Source organism: Musca domestica, unplaced genomic scaffold (assembly GCF_030504385.1).
Source record: "Musca domestica strain aabys unplaced genomic scaffold, Musca_domestica.polishedcontigs.V.1.1 9, whole genome shotgun sequence".
NCBI classification, from domain to species: domain Eukaryota; kingdom Metazoa; phylum Arthropoda; class Insecta; order Diptera; family Muscidae; genus Musca; species Musca domestica.
Genome location: NW_026712435.1, coordinates 17,371,929 through 17,384,243, shown reverse-complemented (window position 1 = coordinate 17,384,243; position 12,315 = coordinate 17,371,929). Strand labels below are relative to the sequence as shown.

The following is a 12,315-nucleotide window of genomic DNA, read 5'->3' as shown; positions in this document are numbered from 1 at the left end:
TTTTTCATTTTTTTTTTATTTTTCTCTAATAACCAAAATAGTTTCACTCAAAACACTGGCAGCTTTATGAAAATTAATTTGGTGTTGATGTTTCTTCGTCATAACGTCCATATTTATGTAGATATGTTGTGGCATTCCATTTCGACGTTTTATAAAACACAACATTTACTTTTCTTCTTTTTGTAACGTTCCTCCTCCAGCAACGGTCTCTCGGCCATTTGGAATTTCCTAACAAGTCGAACTAGTTCATGAAAAGCCTGATCAACATTTACCCTCAGTTTGGCGCTACATTCGATGTAGGGTATCATCAAATTACGGCTAATATTTTGTGCTTCCTCCAGTGATACCTGACGCTGGTGTTCCAAATCACATTTATTGCCCACCATCAGCATGGGAAATTCATCCCGATCCTTAACGCGAAGAATTTGTTTTTGAAATTTGGGTATTTCATCGAAACTGGAATGATCGTTCAACGAGAAGACTAGCAGAAAACCTTCACCGGAACGCATATATTGTTCACGCATGGCGCTAAATTCTTCTTGGCCGGCCGTATCAAGGACTGAAATTTTTATAAAAAATTAATTATTAAATTAAATATCAAAATAAATTTCATCTTACTGTCAAGTTTTGCCGGTACATCATCGATGACACATTGTTTGGTATATGAATCTTCAATAGTTGGATCATAGTCGGTAACAAAATAACTCTGTAAAGACAAAACAAAAATAGAAAATGTTATAATTGAATTTCGTAAATGAATAATAAATGACTGGGAAAATAAAAACAATAAAAATGAAATAACTAATCCTTGAAGAGCAATCAAAGAAATAACAGAAAAATTATTACTTGAACCACTTTATCATAAACATAAACCTGTCCTAAACTGCTATATAAAAGTATATCATTTCATAAAAAACCAGTTAGGAAAAGTCAAAAGTCGGGCGGGGCCGACCATATGATTTCCTACACCAACAAATCGGATGAAACATATATCTATATTTGATGTACTTGCTTCTAGACTTAATTCGGTCAGATGTGCCAAAATTGAGGTCTTTTGGACTGATATTGGCTATTTGGTGCACAATTAACCCGAAATCGGTTGAAGATATATATGGGAGCTATATCCAAATCTGAACGGATCTTGATAAAACTTGGAATAGGTATTTCTGGGATGTATCTGATATCTGGTACCAAATATCATTGTTGTGGAATGCATATTACGAATGTGAGGAACTTAAACACCAAATCGGATGAAACCTATATATGGGAGCTATAGCTATATCTGAACCGATGTTCACCAAATTTGACATACTTGGTCCTAGACTGAATTCGGTTGGTTGTGCCAAAAAAATTCAGGATATTTGGACTGATATTGGCCATTTGGTGCACAATTAACCCGAAATCGGTTGAAGGTATATATCCAAATCTGAACAGATATTGATATAATTTGGCAGAGGTATTTCCGGGCTGTATCTGATACCAAACATCATTCTTGTGGAATGCATATTACGAATGTAAGGGACTTAAACACCAAATCGGATGAAACCTATATATGGGAGCTATAGCTATAGCAATATCTGAACCAATTTTCTCCTAATTCTATGTATTTGCTTCTAGACTGAATTCGGTCGGTGTACCAAAGTTCAGGACTTTTGGACTGATATTGGCTATTTGGTGCCCAATTAACCCGAAATCGGTTGAAGATATATATGGGAGCTATATCCAAATCCTGGAATTGATCCTCCGAACTGGGATTGATAAGTCTGTCTTTAAACTTTCCACCAAGTCAGTCAGTAATAGCCACTCCTTAGTATCTCCAATAAAAAAGTAAATATTTTTGTTATTTTTTTTTTTTTAATTTTTGTCATACTTTTTATCGCATGCGATTTTTTCAATTTGAATTGTACATTTTCTAAAGATTTTCTACATCTTGCAACACTATTGAGGTTATTATATACAGATCGCAATTATCGTATGAACCTCACGAAATTTTGCATTGGGGTAGGGTTTGGATCAGGATTAAAGCCTACTGTTTTTGAAAATGTACATTTAGGGGTTCAAATGGCCCAAATAAATTAAAATTTTCCTGCAGTCGCTCTACCGGCCACAATTGAAAACCAAACGACACAGAATTTTGCAGGAGGAGAAAGTTGAGGGCAGGAAATATTTCTAGCATTTTTGATTGGCCATTGGATTATATTTAGCTGTAAAATGGACACAACTTTCGAGTGAAATTGTTTTCAATAGCTAACAACACGACGGAGTGCGAAAATATTTGGCAAATGCCGCCGGTCGACATTATTTTAAAAAAGAAATCTTCCAAAATGGATTTGGTCTCAAAGGGGTTTCCAACATATTGTAGTGTTGTAGGGTATCACATGGTCGACCCCGCACGACTATAGCATTTGCTTACTTGTTTGTAATAATATATGAACTTGTCATTGAATTAATAATTTGGCTTCAATTGCGAAGTAATGAAATAAATAAATTATCTCACATACTGGTCAAATATTATTCAAAATTTTCAAAAACTATGTTAAATGTCGTTGCTTGTATTATTTTTTGTAAAAAAATATATCAGAATTTTCCAATTAAAAACAAAGCATAAAATCTCTGATATCATCCGTCATGTCTTTTTTTTTTTTTTTTTTTTTTTTTTTTGTTTTTAGCTGATGTTGATGTCTCTCCATGGTAATTTTGGTGGGATGCTTGAGATCGCAAGCAAAAATATAAACACAAATACCAAAAATGTATGAATAGATGGCCTTTCTGCTGGCATTGTATATGAATATAGTGGTCTTCATACGAATGTATGTTTGTTTATAGGTTAAAAATATAAGCAGAAATGACGTAAACGAACAGAAATAAATAAAGCAAAAAAAAACTAAAGAAAAAAACAAGAGCAACGCAAGAAACAAAACAAATAGGAATAATAAACAGTTATATATTTTTTGTTTGAGACAGAGCGATTTAAAAGCTCTTGAAAATATGAAACAACTTCACGGTGTAAAAGTTATGTATACCCTAAGGGTTAGTGTCTTTGTGCGATTGTTTGTAACATGGAGAAGGAAGCGAGATAGATCTTCATAGAATAACTTTCTGAGTCAATTTATGCATGTCAGTCCGCCCGTCCATGCATTTTTGTGAACAAAATGCAGGTCGCATTTATTATCCGATTGAAATGAAATTTTCCAGAATCGGTTCAAATTTAGATATAACTCAATATATATATCTTCAAGCACCTTTGCCAAATTTTATAGCCATTCCAATCACTAAAATCCCACGACGGCCGGTTCTATGTACCGGATTGACTCGGAGGCACATTTCTCCGACCAGGGGCCGCCAACCCAGCAAATACATGTTCGTGTTCGTCCATTTTTCTGATGTGGGAGCAACATTACCCGGAATGTTTGCTCCGTATTCTCTTGGTCCGAGCCGGGATCGAGACCAACCCCGGACCATGGTTCTGCTCCGTTTGTCGTAATCGCATCCACCACAGATCGGTTTCGGTGAGATGCAACGGATGCATGGAGTGGGTGCATTTCCGGAATTGTTCCGGCCTAAACCGGATACAGGAGTATAGCGATAGGGACTACATTGCTTCCTGCTGCGTCAATGTAGACCCCAGTGAGTCTTCATCTTCGGCGTCCTCATCGTCGTCGCAATATGAGACTCCCCCGCAATCTCCTCAACAGCAATCTACGCAGCAGTTGACGCCACACATTGCTGTTCAGGTTCCGGATAATGCATAATTTCTCCAATTTAATTGTGATGGTCTCAGAGGTAAGATCAACGAAATTGTAAGCTTTATGAGTCGGAAGAATATCAAGGTCGCAGCGATCCAGGAGACGAAGCTGAGTACCACCTGCACGCTTCAAAGTTGTGATGGATACAACGTACTGAGGAAGGATCGCTCTAGAGGTGGAGGTGGAGGATTAGCGTTCCTATTGCACCACTCTGTCCAGTACAGACCTATCTCGCCTGAGCTTGACTCTAGTGACCCGTACATGGAATGTATGGGGGTAGCGGTCAAGTGTGGATCCGCCGAGGTAGAGGTGCTCCACGTGTACATTCCGCCGTTAAATAGCTGTGCCCCACGTTATATGCCTAATATCAGTTCACTACTGGTAGGCAATAACCGCCTGGTGCTAGGGGATTTCAATGCCCATCATGAATTATGGCATTCCGTCCTAGGTAATGACCAGAGAGGCATGGCGCTGGCTGAGCAAATCGATAGCTCCACGTTTTGCACAGTGAATGAGGACGCGCCCACCAGAATAAGGGGAGACTGCCACAGTTCTCCGGACATATCCATCGTGTCCCCAGGTCTGACGAATGACGTAACTTGGCAATCAGTCATTTCTCTAGGCTCAGACCACCTCCCCATTATTATCGCCATCAATAGACCACCCGACTTCATCGACTCTGAACGCCGCACTTTCCTTAACCACGGGAAAGCTAATTGGCAAGAATTCAGAGAGTATACCAATCGCCGCTTCAGAGAACTGCCCAACCCTGCTGGTCGAATACCTGAAATAAGACCAAATTTCCCAGCAGAGGCAGCGGGATTAGCAAACGAGCGAGATGAGCTTCGCCGTACTAACCCTAATAACCCCAGAGTCAGGGAACTTACTCTGGAGGTAAACAGGTTAGTAGGTGAGCATAAGCGGAAAAAGTGGTTAGAACATCTGAAGCATTGCAACATTGGTACCGGAATGAGTAAATTGTGGGCAACGGTTAAGTCGCTTTCGAACCCTCGAAAAAAGGACGATCGGACATCTGTCTCATTTAACGGCGTAGAAGTGACAGATCCGAAGAGGTGCGCGTGTTATTTTAACCGGCAGTTTGTAGAGCACCCCGAGAGTGACAGGGCGAAGAGAAGGATACTACGCCGTGTACGATCCCTTCCAGCCGAGGAGGTACCACCACAATTTACGTTGGCAGATGTTGCACAAGTCATCAGAAGCGCAAAGTCATCCAAAGCGCTTGGTCCTGACGGAATCTCAATGGTGATGTTGAAGCAACTGGATGAACCAGGAGTTGAGTATCTGACAAAGCTTCTCAATCTGTCGTTAGCCACCCTAGTAGTTCCCGATGCCTGGAAAATGGGCAGGGTGGTCCCGCTACTGAAGCCAGGCAAGGATGCCAGCAAAAGTGATTCATACAGGCCGATATCACTTTTGTCACCAGTAGCAAAGACGCTTGAGGCTTTACTCCTCCCCAGCATAAGAGAGTGTTTCCCAGTAGCCGATCATCAACACGGATTCCGGAAATTGCATAGCACAACAACAGCCATTTCCACACATGTCAGTAGAGGTCTGAACCAGAACAGGCCGTGCGATAGAACAGTTATGGTGGCACTTGATTTATCAAAAGCCTTTGATACAGTCAATCATGCCACACTGTTCGAGGACATTGAACGCACCACCCTCCGGCCAAGTTTGAAACGTTGGATAGTAAACTACATGTGTGGACGCCAGTCGTACGTGGAATTCAGAAACAAGAAGTCGAGCATCCGTAGAGTTAAACAGGGAGTTCCCCAAGGTGGGGTGATATCTCCGGAACTGTTTAACCTCTACCTTTCTGAAATTCCACGCCCTCCAGACGGCATAGAGATTATTACGTACGCAGATGATTGTACGCTCGTGGCGTCCGGACCCATTATTGATGACATTTGCGATCGGTTGAACGCTTACCTTGTTGATCTTACCGCCTTTTTCACTGCGAGGAATATGAAGATATCCGCCACTAAGTCGACGGCCACACTTTTCACCACATGGACTGCGGAGATGGGGCTATCCTTGAATGTGCAGGTCGATGGTGCTATTATTCCGACCACCAACTACCCCAAGGTACTAGGGGTCACATTCGATAGCCTCTTTAAGTCGTCCGCGCATACCACAGCTATCTGCGACAAGATTAGAAGTAGGAACAAGGTCCTCAAGTCTCTGGCCGGCAGTACTTGGGGAGCAGATAAGGAAACCTTGTTGACCTCTTACAACGCGATAGGTCGGTCTGTGGTAAACTATGCGGCTCCGGTGTGGTCCGCTAACGTCAGTGCTACGCAGTGGAAAAATGTTCAGTCCTGCCAGAATGCCGCCCTTAGAACCGCAACAGGGTGCCTTCTCATGACACCTGTCGATCACCTACATGAGGAGGCGAAGGTCTTACCGGTGCGACAGCATAACAAAATGCTGTCAATGCAATACCTGCTTGGGTGTTATAGACAAAGCCATCCAAACCACCATCTTGTGGATAGGAAACCTCCGCCCAGGCACGTTAGGAAAGACCTTCATGATCTAGAGAGAGAGGTACAGAGGTATAAGAGAGAGCCTCTAGATCAACAGGCCTATCAAGCGGGACTGAATAGTATTCACTCTAATGCGGTCTCAGAAGCCATTGAAGGATATAGAGTGAATACTGTGCTAGGAGACCATCCCCCTCCCGTCGCAGCTGAAGAACGAGAGCTGCCCCGACAAACCCGAGTAGTCTTGGCTCAATTACGATCCGGATGGTGCAGCCGCCTAAATTCCTACTGGGCCCGGATCAACGGCGACGTGCAGAACATCTGCCCAGCATGTGGCACAGGCCCACATGACACGCTGCACTTATTTCGCTGCCCAGCCAAGCCTACTCACCTAACTCCAGTCTCGTTATGGACACAACCCATACAGGTTGCATCCTTTTTGAGACTGGACTTAGAGGCAGAACCCGATTGAACTGAGTCAGAAAATGGAAACCAAACGAACACAGATGTATGAGCTGCTACAACAACAACAACAACTAAAAGAATTTATTTGAAGTAGATCAAACCACCTATCAACATTTGGCTTTAGAGCAGTTATAATTTGATTTCAGATGCAATTAATGTATGGGAGGCATGCCCAATTCTGAATCGATTTTCACTAAATTTGACGGAGACATTTTTATCTTTTATACCAAATTAGATTGCTATAGAGTGCATGATATTAGTATTATATTAATAATAGAAACGTACGTCCCGAAAATCACTCCATTTTGGGCTGATATTGACATTATTTGCTCAATAAACCTGAACCTATATCCACATCGAACTCGATGAAATTTGGCAAATATATTTCCGAGCTTTATATGATATCTGGTACTAAATATCATTGTTGTCGAATGCATATTACGAACGTGAGGGACTTAAACACCAAATCGGATGAAACATATATATGGGAGCTATATCTAAATGCATTAAGATTTTTTGGTGATGTATTTCTATACATAGTTTTATTCCGGAAGTAGTTATTTTTGCCCTGATCCGGGGAAACTATTTTGGGGGACGGACCCGGGAGCCTAGATTTTTGACCCGAAAGTCCGGACCCGGATCCACCTGATATAGACAATATACTCACATCAACTACTCAATTAAAAAAAAAAAACTTTGTTCGTAGTCGGTTGAACGCACCCAAAAGAGAATATCTCTGGACCCAGAAAAGGTATTAGCACAAATTGTAGCATTTTGGAAAGGTAAGAGTGTTAGCAATAATTTGGCATCAACTTGGTTGATCCCCATAAGGGGCCCTTTTTATACTTTTTGGGGGTTATATATATATATATATATATATATATATATATATATATATATATATATATATATATATATATATATATATATATATATATATATATATATATATATATATATATATATATATATATATATATATATATATATATATATATATATATATATATATAGATATATAGGTATCGCTTGAAAGGTTATGATGAACCTGGACTTTCGGGTCACAAATCTGGGGTCCCGGGTCCGTCCCCCAAGAAAAAAAATTGTTTCCCGCGATCAGGGTAAAAATACCTACCAATGGAAAAAATTTAAAAAAAAAATTGAAGAGTTTTTACTAAACTAGAGTTAAGCCTCAGTCCTCCACAAAATATTTCCCCCTGCACTACTTTGACATTAAATAAAAACTTCAAAGATTTCGGTCTTTATAATATTCATGTGGTCCAGAACATTTTCTTTTCTTTGTAGGCCATTGACTTCACATACCTACGTTCTACATGCATAAGTATATATGAACAAATCAAAATGTAGACACATACCCTACATGCTTTCGACCAGAAAACTTTGATGACTGCATCCGTTGTGTAGGTGTGGTTTTTTTTTCTATTTCTGTTATTGCAAACGCACACATGAAGATAGTATTCACTTGTTAAAATTTCAAACCATGACGCCAACCACAAATGGAATTATTAAATAAAAACGACTGTTATTCTTTGGCAATTTATCAGAAATGCTTACTTTTTATCTTAAAACGTATGTTTACTTTTGGGTGTTGCTATTGTCTTTTCATGGATTTCGACACACACTCACACGCACACATTAGCTTTTCCATTTGTTTTCTCTACTTTTATAATGCGCAACAGATGACAAAAATCTAATTTCCATTATATACTTTTATAGAATAACAGTAGCAGTAGCAGCAGCAACAAACAAACCAGACAGACCGAGTCAGCAAGCAACTCAATGGTCATGTATCATAACTATCATCATCATCACTACCACTATCGTAATGGTAGTCGTCATCAGAGGGCGAAGCCGATGTGAAATTCTCGGCGGCGGCGGCTAAGCATAAAAAAGTCGGCGGCGGCTAAAAGTCGACTGCAGCCGAAAGAAAATCGGCGGCGGCGGCTAAAGCAATATACGGCCGGCGGCGGCTAAAAGTCGGCTACAGCCGACGACTTTAACGTGAACAAATAATTTCGGTTGTTTTAATAACTGTCAATTCATTTAATTTAAAATAAAAATGAAAATATAAGTTTATATGCACATTTGTTGCTTATAGCATATTAAAAATTATAATAAAAATACTTTAATTTGATAAAAATGGTTCGACGACTGCCTTGTTATCGTGAACAAACAATTGTTTCTTTACTGTTGCCGGATGCAGGCTGCTTCTCTTTGCATTTATACAATTCCCGGTATATGAAAATGCTTGCTCTGAAGATGCTGATGTGGCTGGAATTCCAAAGCACATATTTGCTACAGTAGCAACATTTGGAAAGATCTATAAAAAGTAAATGGTCAAAACGTAACCTGCTTAAAACAAGTTTAAGATGTGAATCTTTAACGTACTTGTTTGTTCTGTCGCCACCAATCTAGAGGCTCAACCGCCTCGACTTTCATTTCCAAATATTTTCTTATTTCTAACTCTACGTTATTTTGTACATTAGAAGGCGATGGTCCTATAAATTCCAACATTCTTTGACGACTAGCTGATATTTTCTGCAAGTAAAATATACGTCAGTTAAGTTTACCTTTACATTTATTGAAACATAATACCTGTTTTTTTGCATTTGGTTCAGTGCTCGTTGATGGCTCATTAAATAATGCGTCATCGATTTCCTTTAATTTTTCAATTTCTTCCATAATCAAGTTCTCCTTGGAAATTGGAGACAGAACATCATGCACAAGTTCCAAGGAGTTTGGCGATTGTTTGGGAATCTGTAGTATATATTTATCTAAAACAGGCCAGTTTTTTTGGCATGGGTCCATAAGCGCAGCTACAACATACATTCTATATACTTTGAATCGCTTCGTAAAGTTTTGCACAGCGAAATTGCATAAATTGATTGTTAGTTCAAAAGACGCTTTTTCTTCTTCTTTCTTCAATGAGGACATAATGGATTCCTGAAAATAAATACACGAAGATATCGTCGGATAATCTTGGCCTTGAAGGTGTTTTGTGGCGTCCTCAAAAATTTATAAAAACGTGCCAAATTCCGTTATAATTTGCTTTTCCATTGTCCCAATCACTAACAGTTCCTTTTTAGCTTTAACTAATGCTACATTTATAGTGGATATATTATTAGTATAGCTTTGAATCATTGCAAGCAGAGAGTTCCAACGTGTTGCAACGGAATTTTTCAAAGAGGTGTGGTGCTTGACGTTTAAAGTTGCTTCATATTGTTCAGTAAAATAGTCATCTCCATGTGGAAATTGTTCGCAACTATCCAAACTCTCCAAAATTATTTCAACCTCTGTAAATATTTTTACTATATCGTTTTGTTCCTCCATATTTTGAATATTTGATATTTCTTCATAGCTATACATTAAGCTGCCATACATTTTTTTTTTAATTTTGATATTATGTTATTAATATTTTCAAATGACTTGTTGTTTAGTATATCTTCCATCAAAAATCTGTGTAAAACATGAGCCATACAACCATATCTTGGTATATTTTTAATTTTTAAAGCTGAAACGATGTTGCTTCCACCATCAGTAACTGCACATATGTTTTTTTCCAACAGATTAAATTCACATAAAGCTTCTTCAATTTTTTCTACAACTGCTAGTCCAGTGTGAGGTCGTGGAAAGATCTCTGTCTTGAGCGTTACAATTTGCATTTGAAAATTTTGGCAGAAATGCACTTTTATGTTTATGTAAGACAAGTGCTTATGTTTATCTGACCACATATCCAATACAAGTGTAACATTTTTGGGCGACTCTTTAAGGCTTGTTTTTACGTGGTCCAAATATATGTTATAAACATCGTTTAAAGCCGTCGTAGCTATTGTCCTATCTGTGGGGAATATAGCCTTTGGGTTTAAGAAAGATACCAATTTCTTAAATCCTGGCCTTTCAACAATTTTAAACGGTTGCAAATCCCAACAGCACGTTTCGGCGACCCGGCGAGCATTTTGTTGTTTGTTGTTACAACTTGTTGAGGATTTCAATGCATTTTTGTGTCATTGTTGAACTTTTCAGGTTATTTAAAGATTTCACGTCCAAGTTATGTACAGGTCGTAGATGGTTCATATAATTTGTGGTTGATGTTGATTTTCCAAAACTAAAATCATAAACAATTACACACATGCGAATGGAAAAAAGAAATTTTTACCTTTTTAAATTGGTCTTTTTATCCAAACACAATTTGCAAAATTTATATTTTTGAAGTATATGCCTCTTTTTAAAATAGAGATCACCATAATATTTCCAACATATTGATATACCACCTTCATTTACAACAACCTTTGCCAAATTTTTAAATTCATTTTTCTTTTTAAAAAGATCTTCATATTGAGATACATCTGCATATGGAGAAATATTGATTTCAGTATCAACAGATTCGTCTGAATCGGATTCTGATTTAGTCAAAACTGTTTGACCCTTTCGGTTAGCGGAAAAATAATTTTTAATATTCCTTTGGCACATTTTGCATTATATTCTTTGAACAAGCAAAAACACAACGAATCTTTGGCAAACAATATGGTTGCCACTCCATTAAAATTCGTAAGTTACAAAAGGTTGCCAAAGGTTTTGTGATAAAAAAAACAAATCTACAAAGACATAATACCCTTACCACTATGTGGTGTAGGGTATAATTAATATAAATAGCCTACACGTTTTTGCCTCTCGAAGACGAGTGCGCAATGTAAATTATCGTCCAATAATGAGCATTATAATATGTTAATTTATCGATAAGATTAAAAGACATATTTATACAAATTTGCTGTATAAATTTATATTTTTCAACTGCTTAGCCGACTCAGTCGGCTAAAAATTTGAGCCGATGAGAGCCGCATACATCAGCGGCGGCTCAGATCACTTAAAAAAAGTCGGCGGCGGCTGCACGCCGACTGCGAGCCGATCGGCTTCGTGCTCTGGTCGTCATCGTCATCATCACACATCATTTGATTATGGCAAAACACGCCTTGTTGCGCTTGTTTACTGTTGTTGCATGAACTTATTAAACATGAAATTATTAAATAAGTAGTTAATGGACATGGGTTTATTGGCTACAAACAATTGTCACTCGACGCGCACACACACACGCCCAAATATAGACACATTGTGATCATGGCTCTTTACTTCCGATTAGAAAAGCGTATATATATCTTCATTATCCCCTCACCTGTATGAATTGTATTGTTATTGCAGACTTGCCCACCCCTCCGCCGCCTACAACAACAAGTTTGTAGGTTTGTGTTGTCGAGCCTTGACCATTATGTTTCGACGACATTGGATCTGTGATATATATTCGGCCGTTCTTAACGAGATATATGTACGCGTATATTTCTTTGATAATGTACCGCTATAGTGAGGCAGCAATCTTTGCAAAATTGTCTATATTTCTATAATTAAACTAAATTTCTCCACATTCAACACAATCGACGAGGTTTAATGACAGCACTGAACGATGAATGAAATAGGGATACATAAATCGATTTCTTCTAATCGATTTGTTCGATAAACATATATACCGTTTAAACTAAATACATTCATTTCTATGAGTAAAAGTGAAAACAGATTTGCTCGGTTCCAGA

At 38.5% G+C, this 12,315-nt stretch overlaps 1 protein-coding gene across 1 annotated transcript; it reads right to left on the bottom strand.

Annotated features, from left to right (window-relative positions):
• Nucleotides 1–12,202, bottom strand: LOC101900363 (ras-like protein 2). The gene is made up of 3 exons (XM_005178839.4): nt 11,904–12,202; nt 619–706; nt 1–559 (listed from the first exon to the last, which is right to left on the bottom strand). Exons 1-3 carry the CDS (start codon nt 12,009–12,011, stop codon nt 150–152), a joined length of 606 nt encoding a protein of 201 aa, XP_005178896.1. The 5' UTR covers nt 12,012–12,202; the 3' UTR covers nt 1–149.
• Nucleotides 12,203–12,315: the final 113 nt, after the last annotated feature.